Source organism: Chinchilla lanigera, unplaced genomic scaffold, assembly GCF_000276665.1.
Source record: "Chinchilla lanigera isolate Chin_1 unplaced genomic scaffold, ChiLan1.0 scaffold00066, whole genome shotgun sequence".
Classification (NCBI taxonomy): Eukaryota; Metazoa; Chordata; class Mammalia; order Rodentia; family Chinchillidae; genus Chinchilla; species Chinchilla lanigera.
Genome location: NW_004955467.1, coordinates 2,426,311 through 2,450,952, shown reverse-complemented (window position 1 = coordinate 2,450,952; position 24,642 = coordinate 2,426,311). Strand labels below are relative to the sequence as shown.

Sequence of the window (24,642 nt, the reverse complement as noted above, 5' to 3'; positions counted from 1 at the left end):
CAAGAGCCCCATCTACTGCCTTTCCTGCAACCTGGTGTGTACGATCGATCCATACAGATCACAGCTGGTCTTAAAAGAAAGCTGTGCACATAGCATACTCTGTAACATGTTTGGAAACCCAACAGGGATTCTGGAAGTTTCCACTTAAGATGCTTCATTGCTTTGAGGAGGATTTTCCATGCATGGAATCTAGCTGCCATGCAAAGTACACTTAGACTTTGCACTCCACAATCATAAGTTACTTTCTCATTCCCCTTCTGCCCCCGTTATCCCTCCCTCTTTTCTTCCCTTTCCTATCTTTCCCTCCCCATCTCTTCCTCTCTCCCTCTCCCCTTCTCTTTCCCTTTCTCCCTCTCCCTCTTCCTCTCTCCCTCCTGGCCCCATTTTGTTACTGCCATAAATTGGGAAGAAATGAGACAAGGTTGATTCAGAGTTGCTACAAGCTAAAGAAGTCCAGAAATCTCCAAGCAGAGTCCCTGACTCTTAGTTCTCAGCTTTAGTGGGAAGACTCTACAACAATTTCAAATGAACATTTGGGAGATCCTTGCCTCCTAGGAGACCAACCTTCAGATCAGTTGGCTGGAGCCCATCAGTAAGCACAGAAAATTCTTAGGACATGGAAATTACAACTGCTATTTCAGTCCAACACTTCTTAATCCTGATAGCTTCCTATTTAAAGATGGACCATTCAACTGACAAACTGTTAACTGAAAATGAAGTCCCATGAGAGATAAGCAGTGGGATTCAAAGGGGATAAAGAAAAACAAATAATGTGGTTTTAAATTCAGAGAGATTTATGGCAGAATTCTAAAATGCTTCCACTGAGTTCAAAAGAAAAGTGAAGTGATGAAGCAAATATGGATCAGTAAATACACTTGGGAAGTAGAACATCTCCAGACCCAAGACCTTTTGGTGGAAGTGAAACGTAGTAATTTAGCACAAAGCACAGTTACACGTGTTGCCTAACGGTTCCTATCTCTGAACTTCTGAGTTTTGATCTACAATGATGGTTACTAAGAAGATACTGTGAAAAGAATTTAAAGCAGAACTATCTCAGTGGAAAGAATGCACGAGAAAATCCTACCTATTATAAAAAGCCCTTTCCACAATGATTTAGGTCTTCTTAGTACAATATTTTTAGCTTGACTAGTTCTGATAGTGCCAGCTATGGTTCACACAGATAAATGGGAGTTTTGGAAAAGGAAGTTTATGCCTTGGATTTTTTTGTTCTTTAAAATTCTGGATGGATTCTGTGTTTTTTTAATACAAAGACAAGTGCCTAATTACATTCAGTCCACATGGGATAGGAAGGAACACAAGCATTCAAAGACCTGCCATGAGCTGGGTGGCCTTTGTTTACCTTCCCTTGAGTTTTATTCATCAGTAAAATAATAAGCTCGTACATGTTAAAATAAATATTTTACAAAACTTCTTGTTCCTGAGCCTGTTTTAATTTATCCTGAGGATACATCCACTGATGCAATGTCTGATTTGATATCAAACTATCACCAGTGAGTTGAAAAAGAAACCCCAGATTCGGGCCCGGTGGTATACACCTATAATCCCAACACTCTGAAAGGACTGGGCAGGAGGATCACAAGTTCGAGCCCAATGTGGACAATTTAGCAACTTATAGAGACTCTGTCTCAAATTTTAAAAAAAAAGTGGTGTGTGTATGTGTGCGTGCTGGGGTTGTAGTTTGTTGTAAAGGCCCTGGGTTCCATCCCCAACACTGAAAAAAAAAATACATCAAGCAGTTTCTGTATTATGCCTGGAAATGAAATGAAAGGTAACTCTTTGCTTTCATTTTACCTATAAATGGTTTTTAATGCATAATTAGTCATTTAACAAGCTGGAAACAACCTATGAGCTTTATTTAGAATAATAAAACCAGTGCAAGTAGCAAAGCCTTACTTGGCCTAGAAGTCCTAAAATCTTGAGTATTGAAATGCTGATTTTATATGTTTGGTGAAAAAGGGCTCTTCAGTTTACTTCTTCATTCCAGGAAAGGGGAACATTTTGGATCATGGAAAAAGTCATCAACATTCACCTCAGGCTGTGTCTTTCTGTACAGCCAGGCAGAGGCATCACATCTGCCCATCCAGTCCCCAAGGACACATGGGCTCTTTCCAACTCTCCAGTGACTGCTCCTGAGCAGAGGGTGGTGCTACTGCATGCATTATGGGTGGCCCGACCACCAATTAAAACATGAGATGCTCTATCCTTTGCTGTGCAGAGGGCCAGAACCGACAATATCTCATAGTACCCAGGCATAATCTGGTAGATGGAGTGTATGACCTGTGACCCTGAACTATAGAATTCACAACTCTATCTGCCTCTAATTTTCTCCAATGCCCTGAAAATCCAGCCACCTGGCAGAAAGTCACCTGATGGAAAGGTAAGAGTCAATGAGGCAAGACATGGACCAGAGTCTAGAGATATCCCTTCCACAACAGGAGTTTCGAGGATTCTGCACACTGTGACTGTGAATGATCTCCTGAGCCCAGTGCAGGGAGAGATGAAGGAGACCTCTCCTCTGTTTTCCTGTGCTGTCACAGTCCCATGTTTAGCAGTGATGGCATGTTGCATAGAGGTATCAAAATGAAGATATCAGGGATACTTGTAACAGTAAGTGCAAGTCCAGTGGAATCTAGGAACTAGAGAAAGGAGGGTAAGAAGTTATCGGCGTGACTATATCACTATTTACAGGTTAGAGACAGCCTTGCACCTGAGAACAACAGCCCTCAGCCCATCAGGATTGCTCTCTAAGTGGAGATGATTTCTTAGGATACAGTGTAAGCACAGAACAAAGTGCTCAAGATTGGCCTTGGCCAGACTGACATCCTCAGTATTCATGTCTGATGATGTGTAGCTTCATTCCTGGGGTCAGGTCTGGCCTGGCTGGTGATATTCCTATCACAGCCTCTACATCTTCTTTCATATTCACCTCATTCCATGGGAAAGTAGAGAACTCCCAAGTTCAGAGATACATGTACACATGCACACACACGTACACACACACAGGCACACACACACATACACCCATACTTTATGAAAAGCATAACTCAGACTCATGAACATCTGTCATTCTGGGGCCACACCCTTGGTTGGACAGGCCCAACTTCCACATGGATTTCACTACCCACAACTTACCAGCAAGGATCTGGAAGATTCCAGTGATGTAAAAGCGGCCTCCCTTGGTGAGGGTGAAAAGCTGGCAGAAGAACAGGAACAGAGAGAGGACGCTGAAAATGACGGACAGGATCATGGTGGCCTGGACAGACTGCAGCCATTCTGGGGGAAAAGACACTTGGTTAGAAAGGTCAGTCAAAGGCCTGCCACGATGCATGTGGAGCCCAAAGAGCTCAGACCGCTTAGAGACACCGTCCTCATGGGAAGAAGCAGTGCATTCCTTAGCAGAATTCAGGCAAGCTGCTTCACTTCATGCCTTACGATGACACCTCATTTTACAGTTTCTTTCCTGTTTAACTGTGGACATTTTGACAAGAAGCTGTAAAGAAATTATAGCCCTGCCAGTAGGAGTTAGCCTCAATTGAGAATACATTGATTTCCTGCCAAGGTTGTTACCAAATGTTACTTAAGTATACAGATGACCTCTGACCTAAGATGCCTTGATGAAGAAGTCTTTGACATGACAGTGGTGTAAAAGTGACACACAGTCAGTAAAACCCGTACTTTAAATTCGGAATTTGGATCTTTTCCTGGGCTAATGACAGGCAGGAGGTTCTGTCCCACAAGGCCAGGCAGCGGCAGGCGCCACAGGTCTCAGTCACAGGTCTCAGGTCACGGTGGAAACAACCAGCACTCTAGCGCAGTGCGATGCTAAGCGGGATGCCCAGTAGGTTAGGTGTATCAAGAGTATCTTTGCTTTACAATTTTTTTCAATTTCTGATTGGCTTATTGAGACATAACCTCGATGTAAACCAAGGAGCTTCGGTATGTATATCTGTTAGAGGCCTGAATCCTCCCCGTGCTTCCCGATTCCTGCTTGCCTTTAAGGATCTTCAAAGCACTTACAGAACCCCTATAATGTAGCCTAAAAAGAATAGTTTAAAACAACCATTCAAAATATTAGCATTCTCCAAAGAGATCAAGGGGGTAGGTATTTTGTACAAAGCCGGAAACAATGCTGAAGATGACAGATAGGCTTTGTATAAAGATGAACTCCACTTGCTCAGCTGATCCCTATCTTTTTCTTGGTCAGCCTTGATGATGGCCTTTACCCTCAGCACCGAGCAGTTTGTGCTCACTCAAATCACCAGATAGGAGGAGGGCTTACATGTCCTCATCTTTGTTGAGCCTCCAACCTTTGACCAAACTTCTAAGCTTTCAAAAGAAATTCAGGCAAGGAAGAGGGTACCTCCGTGCTTTCTCCAGTTCACTGTCTAAACATAAACCAGTATCCTTTCAGGAGGGAAGGGAGTTAAGGAAATGCTCTGAGATCAGCACAATAGATGGAAGCCCTTGTGTCCACCCAGACATGCTGCCCTTAGCTTTGCCCTGGGTGCACAATGCAGCAGCCCCTGCCCTCAATGAGGAAGAACAACTGCAGCAGAGGGGCTTTTATTCTCAGCTCACTACCTGGCTAATGAGCAGTGCTTAACAGTGTACACATCCATACTTTTTAACACAGTAGTGAAAACTATAGAATTTGAATGGTTTATACAGGTGAGCATCCCTAATGCAATGTCTGAAATGCAAAATGATTCAAAATTGAAGACTTTTTAACTCAATATAATGTCACACATGAAATGTTCTAAGCAAAAAATTACTAAGCATATTCTATAAAAATTATCTCCAGGGTATATGTATAAGTTGTATACAAAACAAATGAATTTTATGTCTACAACTAGGCCACATCTACTAGAAATTTCTCTGCATATGTAGATTTCCAATATTTCAAAAGAAATCCTAAATTTAAAATACTTTGGTGTCAAGTATTTTGAATACTGGATACCTAACCTGTAATTAATAACTGGAAAACATAAACCCATTATGAGTTGTGAGTAGCTCAGGGAAGAATTTCACTGGGCAGATTAGGTTAACTGGTACTGCAATTTCACATAAGATTTTTCTGACTCAGACTGGAATTATTTTAGAGTCAGAAGAAACCTGAGGGATCGATCAATACAGCCTTTTGCACTGACAGAAATTTCCAAAGATGTTTATGAGCATGGCCAAGTTCAGGCCCTTGATTCCAGTCCGAACTCTCTCTATTATAACAAATGGACATTTCTTCTCTTTTTTCAATGCTTTTGCCAATTAAGGCAAGAAAACTATATCTGATGGGTTGTAAGCCATCCTGACTTCATTTTAACATATCTTTCACTAACTGCTTATCTTCACTTACTAGCATAGCTTTGCTGGAAGAGCATTTTGCCCATAATATTATTTTTCAAATTACCTGACCCTGTGATATAGACACAGCTAGAAAGCAAGAAATCTGAGACCCAAATTTGTACAAAAACATGTGACTCACTTTGGCTGAGAAATTTCTTCTCTGTGAGCTGTAATAAAGGGCGGGCTGATAGAGATGAGACCTTGATTTCTTTCTCAAGTCTAAGATATTTATCTTCATCTTTATCTGCACTCTCATTATCAGCATGAACTAATACTGGATCTCATATAGAAAGAAAATGTAAAATATTTATATGTCAAATTTACACAAATAGGCAGGACACCTTAGATACAATAACATACTCAAATCTTTCTTGAAACCACTTTCACCAATAATTTGAACACTCGTTCCAACCTCATTACAACAGAGTGATCTGGCCCTAAGTTTTTCTCAGATTAGGCCAGAAGGTTTTATTCAGTGAACATTTGATCAATACCTAGCAATTAATCAATACCTTGAGCCAAGTCCTCTGGTTGGCTCTGGGGATACAAGATGAAGGCGATGTTTTCTCAACCATAAACACAATAAAAAACATGTAAATTAAGATTGAAAGTCCTGCTGTATTACCAACATAATATATATGAAATTGTTTCATTATAAGACATTGAATATTACCTGTAATTAAATCATTCTAGGCATATTCTGATATGAAAGACACCTAAACAAATAGCAGTTGAAAATAAGACAATTTGCTGGAAGCCCCAGGCAAACACTAATAAAAAGAAAGCAAATAAAGTACCAACAGCATCTGAAAAAGCAGAATATAAATTGAAAAAATAAAAGTAGCCAAAGACAAATATTTTATAGAAGACTCAGTTTACTTTATCCAAGATTGGAGAAATAACAATCACAAATCTCTATGCATATAACAAGCCATAGAAAAAAGTATAAAGCAAATATAACCAAATATGTGAAGAAATTTGTAATATCAAAATCACAGTGGAAGACTTTAGCTTCTTGCTTCAGAACTTCTAAGTCAGAAGACCAAAAGTAAGGAAGGATCTAGACTGTTCACAGAACATATTAGTAAATTCAGTGTAATAGGTGTACAGAAAACAACAAAGACTGGAAATTATTTTCAAACACACATGGAGGTATTGCAAACTATAGATTAGGAAAAAAAAAAGGTCTCAGATCTCAAAGAAAGTTGAAACATATAGGCACAACATACAACTAAAGGCAATCAGATTTCAGAAAAAATTTTAAAACTATCCAAAATAAATTTGGGTATTCAAAGTCAATTCCCTAGAAAATCCACTGGACAAAGAAACCAAGTTGACCGAGGCATGATGGTGCACACAATACAGATGAAAGCAGAGGTTAATAAAATAGAAAAAATATGCACATCCATAATAAAAATATCTGGTTTGGGGAGCATCAAAAAGGTAGACCAATACTAAAGAACATAAAAGAAGTTCAGAAGCAGAAACACATTATTTTCCTGGATAGAAGCACTCAAAGTTGTAAAAATGACAATTTTATCCAAAGTAATCCACAAACTGAATGCTACTCTAATCAGTAACCCAACTGATTCAAAAATTCTGTGAAAGACAATGAGTGATAGAAGCCAAGAAAAACATTGCATCAAACACAATAGTAGTAACTAACAAAATAACAACAAAACTAAAACGAAAAACTAAATAACAATAACAAATAAATAAAAGAAAACCAGAAAATCAAACAAAACCAACAAAGCAGCATATCATCTACTAGATATCTGTTGTTTCTATTATATTATATGCTATATATTAAATTTATACCTAGTTAATAAAATTATATCTTTATAATATATAATTACTAAATTAACAGGAATGTTTTTGTACATATGCAAAGTTTGTGTTCTATTTATATATTTTAGTAATGGAAACAATGAGATCTTAATCATACAAGTAACAGTGGGACAGAATTGAGATTTTGGAAGTTGTCTTCGTTATTTTACTCATCACTGATACTAAATATGCCGGGGGAGAGGTGTACTTTGGCTCATGTTCATGATCCAGTGGCTCAACCACAGAAAACAGCATGGTGGAAAGGCCGGGGCAGAGGAATGCCACTCAAGCCACAGTGGCCAGGAAGCAGCTAGGAGCTTTGTCCTCTCAGGCCACATCCTTAATACTGCTCTTCCTATCAGACGCCATCTCCTAATAGCAAGTCAGCTATAGCAACGATTCAATCACCTCCCCAAAGCCTTTCCCATGAGCACATGAGGCCTTTGGAGGTCACTCGCCATCTAAACCACAACACACATATACATATACGTATACATTTAGTGTATAAAATATAAAAAGACAAGATCAAATCAATAAAGAAAGAACACCACTGATAAGTGATCGGTTATTTGGTAAAAAATAAAATTAGATCTCTAGCTCACATCATTCATAAAATTAAACTCCAGAGGGAGCAAAGAGACAAATGTACAATTAAAAAGCCATACAAATGTGTGATTTACAGAAGAAAGACATGAGTAGACAGAAAACATAGTAAAAGGTGCCCTACATCACTACTACTTGGGGAAATGCAAGTAAAACCCATGAAAAATGTGTTATCAATGTCTACCCATCAAGTTGATGAAAATTAAAAAATTGATAATATCAGTAGAGTATAAAATATATGTATATGCTGTTCATAGGACTAATAATAACATAAATCCTTTTATAACCACCAATTTTGTAGAATATATTTAAACCTTTCAATGCTTACAACATAATAACAATTTAATCAATATATCCCAGATTAAATACTTGAACATATCCTTAAGAAGAAATTAATAAGGATGTTCACTGTAGTGTCATTCCTATCAGGGAAAATAAATTAGGGCATATCTCCACTATGAAGCATATTTCAGGACCTAGAAAAAAATCACATCAGGAAATGAATAGCTTTCATTCATGGTGCAGCATGCCTGAGGAGACTGAGACAGGAGGATCTCTGTATGTTCAAGGCCAGCCTGGCTAAGGGAGTTCAAGGCCAGCCTGAACTAGAGAGTGAGACCCTGTCTCAAAACAAAATAACAAAAAAAATTCCCAAAACAAACTACAAAATGAATAGCTTCTGGAAGATCTAGGTGTATACACAGCATAGTGTCATTATGTAAAACCCTTCCAAAAATAATATATGAATACACATACAACCATATGCATGTCTATGTCCATAGGCAAGGCAAGCAAAGATGTTTCAAACTGATATTCATGGAAAAACCAGGAACTGGAGTTGGAATGAAGGAAAATTTAGTCAAAACAGTCTTTCATTTGATTTATATTCTGTGCTTTCTTTTCAAGAAGGAGACTGTTACACGTAATAGAGGACTCTCTATATATTTGTGGGTTTCATGTCCATAGATTCAACCAAACACAGAATAAAAATTTTAGGACAACAAAAACTCCCTCTCTACTGAAAGCCATTATTTTCTAAACAATGACATATATGAACTATTTAATAGTATTTACCTTGTATCAGTTACTATAAAAAATAGATGGTATAAAGCACATGGGGAAAAAAATAAAAAATAAATTAAAAAAAATAAAGCACATGGGAGGACCTCATAGGTTATATGCAATAATGCACCATTTTATATAAGGGATTCTTACACCTGAGGAATTGCAGTATCTGTGCACAGGGAAGAGAGGCAAGTCCAGGAACCAAGCTTTCCCCATACTAAGGGACAGCCGTACATGCAATACTGGGAACATTCAAAACCAATCCAAAAGATTGCAAGTTAAAGAAAACATGCCGTGGATATTAGTTAGCTTTCTAAAACTCACAGAATCACAGAACTCCTAGGCAGGGCTGAGTTTCCACATGCAAAGAGAGAAGGGACTTCTTTCATCAAATGTCACCCATCAGCTGCTAACTGTGGGCAGTAAGTTTGAAAGAGAGCCAAGCCTAGGGAAAGTCACCTCCATTCCAGCCCTAAGTGGCTCATTGAAGGTTCAAGACCCCTTGCTATCACGGTTCGAAGGGAAGCCTGCAATGCCCGGAGGAGATCCCCAAGCGCATATGGCACTGCTCCCCGGGCAGCATTATTCCAAGACAGACAGGTGACCAGGGTGGTGGCGATGAAGAGAAGATGTCATGCACTCCGGAGAGCACAGGTGTTTGATCCCATGTGAGAATAGGTTTGCAGGCAAGTATATGCACACCGGGACTCTAGCCAGCAGTCGTGTGTGTGTGTGTGTGTGTGTGTGTGTGTGTGTGTGTGTGTTTGAGCACGCGCGAGCACACACCAGTTGGCACAACCCGGCCACAGCTCTGTTGCCTGTCCTGCTGACCAACTGCTTATCTTGCCAGTCACCTGCTTTGAGCTTGAATTCCTCCTTTCTAACTGGAGGTACTAACATAGGCTCACAAGGTTATAATAAGCAAACAGAAGTTGTTTAAAAAAATAAGTAAATAAAAGTTCTTTTAAAGGGCAGCAGTAAGTAGTGGTGTTGGTCAGTGGTATAGCATATTCCTAGCATGTGTGAAGCCCTGGGTTCAGTCTCCAGTTATTGTAAGTGCAAATAACCCCACTTAACTTGATGTGGATGACTATGACTGCAGGGTAACTAAGCATCTACAGGCTGTTAAGGAGTTTAGTTTCTCAGCCCTCTCCACCCAGGAAATACCAAGGAACATTATAGTGGGGACCACAGCGGTCACATAAACCAGATTATTAGTGCATCCACCAGAACTCCACGAAGTATTTTGGCCTAACTTTGAGATCAATTTCTATCTGCTCTCAAACATAGGGATGCTGCGAAGAACCAGACAGCAAACAGCTGTACCAACAGCAAACTATCTATAAAGAGTCTCTGGGAAATATTTTAGGTTTTGGAGGCCATGGGAACTCTATCTTTGTAAGACAATCTCACCCAATATATAAATACATGGACAAGGCCCACTCATCCAATGACCACTCATTTAGTAAAACCTCACTTTCAAAATCAAGTAGTAGGTTAGGTTTGGCTTGCAGGCTATAGTTTGCTCAGCTCTGCTACAGCAAAACAAGTCAGCTGTGCGATAAATAATTACTGTAATTAAGGGGAATGTGCTGCAAAGGAGAAGCCTGCCAGTTGCAAATCTGTTTTACATAAATTGAACTCAACAGAAGGCCTACAGTTCAACGGCAAACCCGTGGTTTCTACACAAGCTATTGCAACCGCACTCTTTTCCCCACAGATTGCAAGTCTGCTATCATTTAGTACAGCCTATGCTGAGCCCCTCCTGATACCCTCTGGGCCTCTCTTGATGCCTGGCTCAGAGTGGGTGTCTGGTAAATATTTGCAGAACTCTCAGTGGCTGTGTTTGAAGCCAATCTCTGAGCTTGGTGCTGGGCACTAAAATCAAAATCCCTAAATCTTTCTGCAGACCTACTCTTCCAATGAGCATCAGGGACAGAAGCTGCTGGCAGTTTCCTGATGCATGCTGCAGCTGCAGGCAGGTCCAGCTCACCCAGTAGCTTAGGGGAAGCTTGAGTTGCACCATCATCAAAGTTCCGGCCAAGGTCAGATTTCTGCCACAGGAGCAGCTGAGCAGCGAAGGAAATACATCAGCCCCCTCAGCTGTATTCTTAGTCAAGGGCCTGTAACCTAGTTGGTTAAGGGCTCAGAAAGCATGAACAGTTCATCTGCTTCTTTCTTACCAGCATGGAGCCAGCAGCCCCTCCCTGTCCCTGCCCCTCCTCTAGTTCCACACTGGGCAATTCGGAAGTGTTTCTTACTCAACAGAAGAAACTGTATTAAAAGCAAAAGGAAAGATGGTTGCAAGAGAGTGAAAACAAGCTGGGGAGCCTAGAAAAGATCATCACAGAAGAGGATCACAAAAGCAAGAGTTCACACCTCCTATTTCATAGTGCTACCTTGTTTTAAAAACACATGGCTCCCCAAGACCAGGGCCCACCCACACCTCCCAGCCCACTTCCATCACACAGAGCCTCATTTTCCTTCTTGCTTAGTATGAATGCCATTCCAGAAATAGCTGAGCTCCCAAGAGGCCCCCATCCTAAACAATGTGGCCTTTGCCCTTACATTTCGCCCACAGCAGGGCAAGCCCAGAGCTCAGCATGGGGACCGTTCCAGCACTTCAGCTTCTTCCTCATGCAGACGGGCTAACAGCTTTCAAATGGGCTTAGACCTCAAGCTAACGCTGCCTGTGACCCAAACAGAGAGCGAACTGAAGGGCAAAGCTACCTGTCAGTTTTCACAGGGGGAAATACAACACCTGACCTTATGTGACAAGTCATGGTTGAAATGCAAACACACTAAAATCGTGTACATAATTACCTTCAGCCACAAAAAATTATCTTCAGCCTATACATATAAGGTGATGTGAGCTTTGTGTTTATGTTTGGTTTCAGTCCCCATGATATTTCATTATGTATATGCAAATATTCTAAAATCTGAAAAAAAAAACCCAAACTCATACACTTCTGGTCCCAAGCATTTTGGCTAGGGGATAATCACATTTGGCTAATTGTACTCAGCCTGTACAATTGTTCAATGAGCTGCACCCCTAATTGAGAGGCTCTGTGGCAGGTTCTTGAACTAGTTTCTTAGTTTTGTTTTTCTGACATCTCCTTTCTGTTCTACTAACCAGTTCCTGGACTTGCAAAGGGGATCGTGCAGCCACTGGGGTGTCTGAGGGTACCTGAGAACTGGAAACTGTTGGAAGCTTACTTTGTATCGTGTTGAAAAGCTGTAGAATCAGGAGAATCTTTGAAGATTTGCTTCTCAAAGAACTGTTCTTGGAGACTTATTCCACAGTGATACAAACAAAGGGTGTGGGCTCCATGACCCGGTAGGTTAACCTCTCTCCTTGCACTGTGCAATGTACCAGAAGCCGCAAGCCGCGTTATTACAAAAAAGGAGTCTGCTTAACTTTTAAAATTTAGTGTGTTTAAACTGATTTACCAGAACACTATTCTTCTTAGAAATAATCCATTTAAAAATGCTGAATTTGGCCATACAAATAGGGGGAAAGGCAGTTCCTGTAGCATAATCACAGCCAACACAAATGAAAACAGATAAGGATAACTGAGTTACATTCAAGATCTGTGGGTTTAAAGGGAATTCTGTATATTTTTTAAAAAAATCCTGCAAGGTTGCACATGCCAGTAATCCCAGAACTCTGGGAGGCTGAAACAGGAAGAGCACAAGTTTGAACCCAGCCTGTGCAACTTAGTGACTTAGTGAGACCCTGTATCAAAACAAACAAAAAAACGTGTTGAGCATGTAGCTCAGTGTGAAAGCCCCAGATTCAATCCCCAGTACCACTGAAATAAAACAAAACAAGACCTTCTTTTTCTCCCAAAAGGATGCAAAAAGTCTATGCATCATGGATATCAAGCACTAGAAACAACAAAATCTCCACCCCCACCACTCACAGAACACCACCCACCCGCCCCAAGCACAAAGCCTTTCTCTGCTCTCCATGCCCACTGAAATTCCACCCCATTTCCAAGACCTAGCTCAAAGGCCACCTCCATGTTAAGTACCCCCCCCATGCCAAACATGCTATATATCCTAAATGTGCACAGAGGTGCTAGGATCCATGCAATGACACCGTTCTGACTCCAGGTCCTACCACAATACCTACTCCACTACTAGTCTCAGTTAACCCTCTCAGAAGTAGACACAGCAAAGAAAAGCAAGGACTCCTACTGTCCGATCCACAAGTTTTCTCACTAACACACACTTGAGAGTGCAAGAAGTCAGTGAAATATTTGAAATTTAATGAATCTAATGATCCTACTGCTGAGGAAGAGAGAGAATGTTGTGGTGAAGGGAGAAAGGTTTTTATTTCTCACTCATCAGTCTGCTAAGACAAACCACAGCCCAAACTCAGAGGAGCTGAACAGGTCCACGCTTACAATCTGCCAACCATACTTTCCAGAGCTGGGACTCGGCCAGAATCTCACCAGCACCAGAGAAGCCACAGAAAGAAGCAAAGGAGCATCACCAGAAGAGAAGATGGAACCGGGAGTCTGCATACAGTATTTGACGTCACATCAAGAAAAGACTGCAGTCCCCCGTGCTGGTCCAGGGACCACTGTGCAGGTTTCAATTCACTGAGCAACATGCCTTGGTAAACCCAAAGCACGGCAGCCTCCAGTGAAGGCAATCAGAGATGACTGGACTGCACATGTCAAAGAAGAGACAGACTCGAGTTTGAGAAAAGAATTTCTTGAATGACACCACCTTGTGGCCTCTCACAGCTCTGCTTTTCCTCTCCTGTCTCCCTTCCTCCTGCACCCACACTGACCACTGCCCAATACTCAGCCTCAGACTCTGTGCCCTTCCTCTTGCTCTCCATTCGCAACTGCTCCCCAAATAATGTTACTCAGTGCCAAGACACTGAGAAATATTATGGTGCACAGCTGGAATGTCCCTTGAAACTCTCACGTGCTCAGAGGCAGAGCTTTGGGGAGGTGATTGGATTATGGCGGCGCTACCTTCTTCCGTGGATTCATCCACTGAATTCAGAAGCTATTGGGAGATGGACCTGGCTCCTTCCTTGTCTCTTGACTTTGTGGCCACCACGACACATAGCTTTTCATGAGCAGCTATGCCCCCTGCCATGCTGCTTCTGTATCCGAGCCTGCCAACCATTAACTGAGTCCGCTAAAAACCATACACCAGAACAAACCTTTCCTCCTTTAAATTGTGGGTGTCACACAGTCTGGCCCAGTGACAAGAAAAGTGACTGAAACAAGTGCCATCCACACAGACCAGCTACTGTGAATTTCCAATTCAAATAAAAGTCACCCCCAGACCTCTCTCAAGAGCTATAGACTTCTACATCCAAGAGATACTTTGCTGACACCTTTGTTGACCAAAACTGAAGTCCTGATTTCTATCCCCCTAAACACTGTTCTGCCTCTGACCTCTTCTGAACAGTCTAAGACTCCATTTCATGCCCAGTTACTAAGGCCCAAGCTTAGAAGCCACCACTAATCATTCTTCCTCCAACCCTTTTCATCTAACCTGGCAGCAAAACCTGTCCCCAGCCCCATCTCCTTGTCTACTCTGCCTCCCTAGCCAGGGCAACACCGACTCTCCACAGTTCTTGTAAGGATTAAATGCCTTACCCTCAGAAGAATGCCTGAATTCTACCTATGTGAGCCATCTGTATCAACAGCACAGTCATCATTACTGTCATCATTGTCACTGTCATTAGTATTGTCTCAGTGTCATCATCACTCCCAGCAGAAACCATTACCATAGCCTCCTTACTGGTCCCAGTTTTCATTCTCTTTTTGGTACCAGGAATCAAACTCACAACCTTGTGCTTACCAGGCAGGCACTGTGCCACTGAGCTCTATCCCTGGCCCTCAGTTTCCATTCTTGTTTCTTCCCAAAATTTGTCTTCAACACACTATCAAAATGAGCTCTTAAAATGCAAATTGAACCACACTGCTCTTTTGCTGAAAACCCTGCAGGTGGCCTTCTCAGAGGCATGGCCTGGGATGCCCCAGTAATTCAGCCCCACCCCCTTTTCTGCCTCACTTTCCTCCAGCTCATGTGCTCAGTCATACCAAACTCTCTCCCACCTCAGGACTTTGGGTCTTCCCTTCATCTTCAGGAATTTCTTTCCCATGGATCTTCAGAGGAATGGTCCTCCCTCTCCTGTAAGCCTCATTGTAGAGGAAAGAAGCCTTTTACAACCAGCTCCTTCCTCCCTGTCTTGGTTACTTTCCCCTCATTGCTGGGACAAAATACCTGATGCCCAAAATTAAGGAAGGAAAGGTTTATTTAGCTTACAGTTTGTGGAGGTTTCAGTCCATACTTGGCAGGTTACAAGGTAGAGTGGCACAAGGCAGGGTGGCACATGGCAGAGGGCTACAGCTCATGGCAGCAGAAGACAGCAAAAACAACAAGTACAAATGGGAGGAATAGCAGCAAGCAGCCTCTTCCTCTCCCTTACATATGCAAACTATCCACCCCAGGGTGGGTGTAGCTCTCACACGCATAATCAGTCAAACTCTAAAAGCCTGCCCCATGACCGCATGAGGCTTTAGGGGGGCACCCAGACACAAACCATAACACTCCCCAGGAAAAACTTCCATTTCGTTCTGTGGGGCACACTCCACTTTGTACACATTGATTGTGTGCTGTCTCTGTCCTCCACCTACTACGAGCTCTGCAGAAGGGGGAGCTGGGCTTTTTTTTTCATCTCTGCATGCCCCATTTCTGGAACAGAGTCCAGAACCTAGGATGGGCTCAATATATTCAATGAATAAATGAATGGACATCACTGGGGTCTCTGCAGACATGAAAGGGGCTCTCTTCAAAGGGAGAGAGCTCCTCATCCCGGAAGGATGAGCATATTGTGGACACAGCAGATTGATCTACCACTACATGGGGTGGGGAGTAGTACATGCAGGAGGCTTCATCCCAGACATCCCAGGCACCAAAAACCAGTATCTACCACCTCCAGTCACATCGTGGCCAATCTTTCTCTGCTCCCGAAATACAAGAGATATTGTCTTAGCTCTAGTGAAATCACAGAGACACAGGTAAAAGCATTTCTGTTTCTGTTTTTGAGACAGTATCACCCTGGGTTACTCAGGCTGGTCTCAAACTCCTGGGCTCAAGTGATTCTCCTTGAGTTTTTTTTTAAAGTAAAGAGTATGAGTTTGAGATTACAGCTGTTTTAAAAGCAAAGAGCTTCCAGAGACAGCATAGACACACTGGAACAAGAGTCCTGTGTTAGCTCCTGGCATCTCAGGAGAAATTGTAAAGGGTTAAAATATCAGCATTTTGTCACCATATTTCATCTTCTATTCTTCTTTCACCTCATCAGGGCCTTGGCATCCCACAAGGGCCTATAAAGTCAAGGCCCACAACTTGAGTAGAAATTATGGGTTGGCCCAGGGAGCCACAAGATCTTAAAATGCAAAACATGAGCCCATGAATGGAAAGAGCCTTCTGTGTTTTCTAGAATTTGACCCACAGCTGAGCCACAGACAAGGAAACAGCCTGGTGTTCTTGCCAGAACAGCAATGCCACCAAGTGAAAGAGCAAGATAAAGCCTGAAGTAGTGTTGAAGACGCAGATGAAGAAGACCACCGAGAGCTCATGTTGGAGGCTACCGATACTGGCAAGACTTACCTTCTCTATGTCTGAATCCAAAGCACTGCTCTAATGCTACACACAACCTATCAAATGTCACAGATTTGTTGCTGTTGTCGCCACTGTTTAGGAAAAGGCAGGCAAGGAGCAACTGCCTTCTCATCTCTTGTCTGGGCTGTGGCACACGCTCTGTGGCTGAGCAGACCTGCCCATCATCGTCAAGAAACAAGGTGCTGCCACTGGGGCGCAGAGGTGGGGTACAGGGTGCTTTCCTTACACACTGGAGGGGCAAAGGATGCTTTGGGGACAGACTGGAGGAGGCCTCAGTTATTCTCTTCACACTTAGGGACTAAGTATGGCTTTCTCTCTAGAAAGTAAAATGAAAATGATTTTGTATGCCTAACTCTTTAGTATGAAAACGTTTATCATCCCTCTTTTCTTTGTTATCTCTTAAAATTTTATTTTAAAGAGAGTAAAAAATAATTTTAAAAAACCCACTAGAAATGATACAGAATTTTAAAAAACAATATGCTATGAATTCAACAATGGTTGTTATATTGCACATTGTTGTCTTCAAAATAATTGTTCAGATTACCAGATATAAGCATGCAAGATTGGCCAAAAACGTTAAGCATTAACTGTTTCTTTCAATAAACCAACAGTTATTAATAATACAATTATCTTAGGTATCTTGTGTATATGTACATATATATATTTTTCCCCTTCCTTCTTTCTTTCTTTTCTCCTTTCCCTCATCCCAGTTGTCCTATCCTTTTGAGTAATTTCTTTCCCTTTTACAATAACAATTGTACCTTTGAGATTTTATTTACTCTTTCAGGTTCTTACATTAGGGAAACAATACCATGTTTACACATGCAGGTCTGATTTATTAAGAAGGAATTTTGTAAATGGGAACAGGTCCTAGGAGTCAGGTTTTACCAAAGACAGACTCTATCTCTGCCCTGTCTCCGTGTGCATCGCTGAAGCTAATAAAGGCCAGGGCAAAGCCAGGCAGTGCCCTTCTGGCTTCCACATGGGCACCCAAGTAGCCTGTGCCTGACAGTCATGATCTGGCCCCTTCTACATACACCAGGTCCACACAAATGAAGTAAGGGATAGAAGAGTGCTCATATGTACCAGTAATTAATATTTGGATAAAAAGAAGAATTCAAAACCAAAAGCACTTGCTCTGCTCACTCAACAGCAAGCTAAATATTTGCCAGGACTGCCTAGGTCTATAGATTTTACATTCAGCCACAGGGACTCAGAGGGGAGGCTCAGTATATCCCCAGCCCAGACCAGAGTTTCCCAGATCTGATCAATTTGAAAACCAGTACTCCAGGCACTGGTCTTGTTCGTGTCTGCCCCATTTTCCTTGTGTGGATGCCATCCCATCCCCCTGTCTGCCGTGCCCTGGGACTCCTTTTCTTAACCAAGGGAGAGGGAAACTTCTTTTCTAGCTAAATCCTATTTGTAGCTATCTTCTGATTGGAAAATAAAAGGTCTTACTGAGGAAAATATACAAGGCAGAAAAGGTAAAGAAAACAGCAAAAGGGATGTGAACCCCACCATCTAGAATGACCACTGAAAATGTTCTGGTACACTTGTACTTTGCAAAAGTTCTGCTATATTCTGCTTTATGACTGCTTCTGGGGTGTAGCTTCAATTTGGAATACAGGAGACCACTAAAAGCCTCAAGCAGGTCTAAATAAAATCACCCAATTAAAAAATCACCCACATGTATCCAACTCTTCTCTAGTGGCTAGAAGGACCTCTAGGACAAGCTAGTCCCGTTCCCACTGCTCTAGCCCACCCTCTGCTCCTCAGCACTGTCAAGCCCCTCCTTCCCTGGCCATCTTGTACTAGAGGTCCCTGTGCACAGACCCCCATGAGATGCCCGTCAGGTGACTCCGGGTCACCGCATTCCCTTTCTAGTGCCCAGCACTGCGCTCAAGTCCTCCACGTTCATGCGCTGAGCTCTTGCTCACAGCAGCATCGGGGGCTCACAGGTGTTCAACAAACAGTTCTGAATGAGAGAGTGGAAGGAAGGCGGGAGGGAAGGAAGGAAAGAGGGTGAGAAGGAGAGGGAAAAGGAAGAACCCTCAAAGTGGCAAGTTCACCTTTAGGAAACTAACGCAGTGCTAAGATTCAGAGATGAAGGGGAAGAGATACTGGAGATGAGATCCAAGGGAAGCAGAAAGAGGTCCTTCAGGCGGGTTCCTGTGGGCCTTGTCAAAGGTTTGCGTCTGCACAGGAAAGCCAGCGAGCAGCCTCTGAAAGGACGCACAATCAGGAGTGAGTCACGTTGGTGTTCGTTTTAAAAACATCACCCTGGACTCAACCTGAAGAGTAAATCGCAAAGGAGCAGGAAAGGCACAAGCCAGCTGGTCAGAAGCCTGTGGCAGGGGCTCTGACAGATGAGGAGACCGTGTGACCACAGCTCTGGCCGCAGACGTCAAAACGCTGGGATGAACTGTGGACCTGTGATGATTCTGAGAAGGAAGACAGAAGGAAACTCATCAAGAAGGACTTCAGATGCCTGGCTTACTGGGTACTGGAGCCGTATTCAGGAAAATATTAGAAAGTGGCAAAGGGGAGGGTCTGGAGGAGGCAGGTAAAGATGACTTTGAAGCTGCCGGCTGGGGAGGGGCCTCTTCCACTTCGGGTAGAACTGTCTAGTAGGTGAGTTAAAATTAGGCCTGGATTTCAGAAGAGAGATCTGGACTGCAAGTAAAGATTCAAGGGGCACATTAAACAATAGCAAGACTTCCTGGCTGGGGAGGTGAGAAAAAGAAAGAAGTTTGAAAATATTCTACAGTTTCTGATATGGATCAGCACAAGGTTGTGGTACTGCCATCAGAACTCAGGGTGCAGCAGAGACGGGAGGCTTGGAAAATGCTAAGGATTGGGCCCTGCGTCGAAATGGGGAAGAAGCAGCCGAGCTATTGTGGAAGAGAACGAGTGGGTACGACAGGTGGCCAAAGCTTCAGAGAGGCGTCTCAAGACAGCCTCACAGAAACTGCTTTGTAATTTCTACAACTGGGAAACTGCTTCCCATGAGACTGAATCCTGCATCTCTCAGTCTCCTTATAAATAAGTGTAGGTTTGGCCATGTGACTAAGTTCTAGTAAAAGAAACAAATGTGGCAGCATGTCTGGGGCATTCCATTTAAAGAAAAAAGGATACATCTTTTCCTTCCTCCTTTCTTCATCATACTGCTTAGAGTACAGATGAGACGGTTAGGGCTCTAGCAGCCTTTGGTCCATGACAGTGAGAGCCAAACTCAAGAGATGACAAAGAAATGAGCTAGAAATTACCTGGGTCTCTGACAATTTTATGGAACCACTGTCCCTCTCTTGGGCTGCCTACTTTCAGACTTCTTTTTAATGTGAAGGAATTAAACCCATTTATGCCACTGTCAGAAGGTGCTCTGTCCTGCACACCTCTAATTCTATTCAGAACATTAGCCAGCTGGTCTACCACCATCCAGCATTGCTATCTCCTTGCTTAGGTCACACTACTGCCCAGACAGGGAATATCCTCCCCCTGCCTGTATTTACTTAAATCCTGCCCATCCTTTAAAGGATAGATCAAATTCCCCCTCCTACTGGAGATTTCCCTTCCACTTCCTCCCCTGAGTTCTGGCACTGTCTGCCTGCCCCCACTCCTTGGGCATCTGATCTTGCTTTATAGTGAGTGAGTCATTCCCCTATTCTTTTGCCCTGACTGCTCAGAGGCTCACTACCTCTAAGGGCAAGGCCCATGGTTTCCAGGTCCTTGTATTTCCATGGCTTACAAGATAGTCAAATAAATAAAACCCTCACAGCCTCTTTTACTTATACCAGGATAAGGCAGGGGCTAGAAAATAGATAAACAAATTTAGAAAAAAAATGGGAAGGCAGGAAAAATTGAGGGCAGTTAACAAGAAATGTAACACTACTTCTAGTATGAAAAGGTAGCTTGGGGGAAAGAGCTGATACATTTCCTTCAAATTCTAAGGCATAGACCTTAAACTCTGCCTCAAAATACAATGCCAGGAGGCACTATTTACACAGGAAATAATGCAAGGGAGATGTGTTGTCCCCACCCCCACGGAGGTACAAAAGCCAGTCCTTTCAGGAAAAAAAAAATAGCAAATCACAGCTGGGGACAAAGATGCACCTCTAGTCTCAACTACTTAGGGGGCTGAAGCAGGAGGATTGCATGAGGACAAGAATTAGAAGCCAGCCTGGGCAATAAAGTAAGATCTTTCACAAAACAAAAGAGAAAACCGAGTCATGACAGTCAAGGTATTTTCACATAATACACTTGCAATAGATTCTTTGCAAATGAATATCTATTTAAAAATCACTTTGGATTACTTTTAAAAGGTATGTTTCAAGCATTGGAGCAAGGTAAATTATTTGCAAAAAATATAGTTCATTTGTAAAAAGCAATCTAATGCTCTAAAACTTCGGTATTTTTTTACACACACACACACTCATCCCGAAGGATTCTCTACGCAGAGCTTGTGACACGGGTTGACACAGCAGGAAGATGTCAACAAAGATAATTACGGGGTGGGGGGTGAGCAATGGAAACTGCTAATTTACCATACACCTAGGTGGAAGCAGGCCGAGGTTTAGGGGCAGGTCCAGATTGCCTCAAAACACCCTTACAGTGAGAGCAGGGAAGGCAGCTTACGGAGGTCAGACGTCCCCGTGCCCGCTGGAAGTAATCAGGCACATCTGGGACCCACAGAAGGACAGCAAAGTCGCTGTAAATGGACTCAGGAAGAAGAGCTTGGCAATAGAAGGATCAAGGTGAGAAACAAGAAGTTTCCTGCTTAAAGTAACACTGGCGCCTCTCTGCGATCTGCTCCCAGCGCCGAATAACAGCTGTTCACACTTTCGCAAAGCGCAAACCGCAAAGGCAGGTCAGCAACTGCCGCTGGGCTGTGTTGCTCTTCTGCCTGCGCACGGTTTGCGCACTAGCTAGCATTTCCTTTACCGCCTCGTTTCTACTGAAACTCAGCCTGGCTTTTAACACGCCTGCCAAAACTGCCCGCTTCCGGGCCCAACAGTCCAGGATTCTGTGCCAACCCCACATTGCCAGATGCCACTTGGGGACGGCGCCTGTGGACACGGAGAGCAGAGCCTCAGAGAAATCCTACCCCGCTCAGGCGGAGGTACCACTTGTGACCGCCAGGTGGCAGTAGCGAGTAAGGAGCCGCCTGCCTTTTTTAGAGAGCTTCCGACCCTGACGCGGGAGGAACTGGACGCTGCGGCTTTGGGGACCGGCAGCCCTATCATCACACTCGCAGGTCGTCCTGAGTATTTCACTTACTTGGCTGACAACGTACATTGTAAACTCAGCGTGCCACCTCTAGCCTGGCCTTAATTCAAATCTTTCCCGCACTCAAGAGACTAGGCATTGCTCACTCCAATGGGACTAGGGTTTTCCACCCATGTCCTTCCCCAAGAAGGCGGAAACACAGATCCGAGTGTCCTAGCCGCGCTCATCGGCCCCATACAAGTTACCACATGCGCATGCTAGCAGCTTCTGTTTACACCCAGGGTTCAAGGCATTTGGCTTGCAGTGCTTCAGCAACACGCTGGGGTGTTTCAGGGTGGAGCCCACAAAACAGGGAACCCAGCAGAGGCTCGGAATTATACAAACCAGAACCAAGGGCCCCTTCACGGCCAGCTTTACTGAGCTGGATCTAAACTGGTCTCTTCTTACCGGATGTGGCATTTCCAACACAAATATCAGATCTATGAGTAGTTTGGGGAAGCTTCACAGTGTCACAGCTACTGTACTTCCCTCCTACAAGCTGAAGACATAGCCTTTGGAACACAAGAATGTGGTGAACCTGGCCTTCTGGCGTCTCACCACCTATGGTTAGGGTTTGCCCAGCCGCCAAACAGCATGTTTATTCACCTCTGCCTCTGTGCATCCAAAGGCACAGACTTCCTGCCCAGCTTTCCCCTGTGTGGGGGAGAGTCTCCTGGGTGCTCTTCCGACCACTGTCCTCTTAACTTGACCCTGAGTAAGCTTATCTTCCAATATCTCACAGAAAAGGATGCTGATGACAGAGGAGAAATATAATCTTCTGGATAAAAGATCACGAGGCTCAGTTTAAGAATTTGCAAACAGCTTCATATCCCCTCATCTTGCAGCAGGGCACTACTCAAAGGTTCAGGGCTAAGTGGCATAACCGGCCTCAGAGCTGGTCTTGTTACCAGGGGAACCAAGACTGGCCCAGTCATTCTCGGAACAGCCCACTTGTAACTACAGCAGGAAGACACTTGCAGATCCGCCAAGCAGATCCGCCCTTAGACCACATGTCCCAGTGGGATTTGGTTATGGGTCAGTTCCTTTGCCACCTTTATTTTCTACCTGTGTCCACATTCTCTGACTCACCAAAAGCATTTCACAAAGTGATCAGGGGGAGACTCGAGGGCATTTCTCTGGGCAGAGGGAGCTGCTTTAGTCCCCAGGACCTTGGCTTCCCCAGTGAGGCAAGGCCCCTTCCTCTGCTCTGTGTCACATCCCACTTCATCCCAGCAACAGCCCTCCAGCTGATGTCTTCCCAGCACAAGTGTGGCCAGGCCAAGACCAAGAACGAGACACCTTAGGACAAGCTTGTGCACCAGAAAGTCAGGCTCACCGTTTACCGATGACAAGGAACAGTGTTGTATGTTTCCGGAGGAAGACGTGCTGCAGTTCTGCCAGAGATCAGTCGAGTGTCCATTGCCCACGATCCATTGCTAGAAAGAATCAGATATGTAGAATCAGGTGGAGAGGGCAGGCCAAAGGATGGCAAACAGCAGCAGCCTCCTCTGCCTGGCTGCCTGGCCGATGCCTGCCCTGCCCTGCCCTGCCCATGACACTCTCTGTAAAGTTCGGGCATGACCCAGAAGCAAGAGAGGTGGCAGCCTGGTACATATGGAGGTGAACACCACCGTTTCTGTGGGGGAACAGCACTTTACAATGGAAAAATACCCCCCCACACACAGAGAGACACACTATAATGTACAAGGTGTGCCGTGAGGTAGACGGAGCCATGGGCTCACACCAGAACAGCTAAATTTAATTGTACCTCCTCCCCTCCCCTCCTGGTGACCATTCCCCAAACCACCACCTCTCTAAGCCCATTTCCTGACTTATACTTCCTATTAATCTGACAAGATTGGCACCAGGCATAATTAAGGTCTTGTGAAGATGTTCATAAATGACAAAGCAATTTGCAAATTTCCAAAACACTAAGTTTTCAGACTAGAAAATCATGCTTACAACTTTCCTTACACTGAGACGCTAAAGCCATGGGCACTTAACACTCTGAGTCGGGTTTCATCTTCATAGCAAGAAAGAAAGAAATAAAAATTGTTTAAAACTCATGTCTGATGGCTTTGTAGCCAAAGTTATTCTGCTGACCTGTTGGTATCAGCGACAAGGTGCTGTGGTCACATCACAAAGCAAACCTGGGGCTTGCAAACTTATCTAATTTCAAGTCCGAAAGTGTTTTACAAGTTAAGCCTGCCGTATGAACCATGGTTTAGGAAAGAAACAAGTTTTCACAAATTCTCCACTTCTTCAGTGAGGCCCCATCAAGAAAGAAATGCTAAACAACCTTATCAAATGGAAGGCTGAGGCCGGTCCTCAAATGGACCCTGAAATTACACGGTTTGAACCGCGGCCTGGACAGCTAACTTAAACCAGCGCTGGCTCCTTCCTATGAGTCTGCGCTGGTTTTCTCAAAACAACTGAAAAGAGGCAGACTGCCAGACACTGCGCAAACCACTCCAGGGCACCGCACACGCTACGCTGTGTGCAAACAACCCAGTGCTGAACCAGGGGTTCGCGAGCTGGGGACCCAGAAGAGGGGTCTCCCCCCGCCCGCCCCGGGGGCCCCTCCTGCCGCCGCTGGGCACTCACGCTGACGATCGTGGAGACGAACAGCAACACCAGCACAGCGACGTGCAGGACGATGATCCCCAGCAGCAGGAGGAGCATTCTGGCAGCGAGGTGTGCTCAGCGGGGTTCCTTCCTGCGCGAAGAGAGAGCCCAGCAGGGCGTGAGGGGCGCGCGCCGGGGAGCGGGGAGGCGCGGAGGGAGGGTCCCGCGGGCGGAAAGCCCTGCCTGGCACCGCCGCTGCCCTCCGGCTGCCCGCCCACGCCGGGAGCGCGCCCTGGA

The 24,642-nt window shown here is 44.0% G+C and overlaps 1 protein-coding gene across 2 annotated transcripts in view; it reads right to left on the bottom strand.

The window, feature by feature from the left end:
- The window catches only part of Pmp22 (peripheral myelin protein 22), a 34,745-nt gene that overhangs the window by 5,973 nt on the left and 4,130 nt on the right, over positions 1–24,642 (bottom strand). For both annotated transcript variants that reach the window (XM_005399334.2, XM_005399333.2), the window contains exons 2-4: positions 24,385–24,496; positions 23,117–23,216; positions 3,154–3,294 (exon numbers count right to left, since the gene is read on the bottom strand). In XM_005399334.2, the coding sequence (XP_005399391.1) occupies positions 3,154–3,294; positions 23,117–23,216; positions 24,385–24,462 (319 nt within the window). In that variant the 5' untranslated portion in view covers positions 24,463–24,496. The remainder of the gene's footprint in view (positions 1–3,153; positions 3,295–23,116; positions 23,217–24,384; positions 24,497–24,642) is intronic.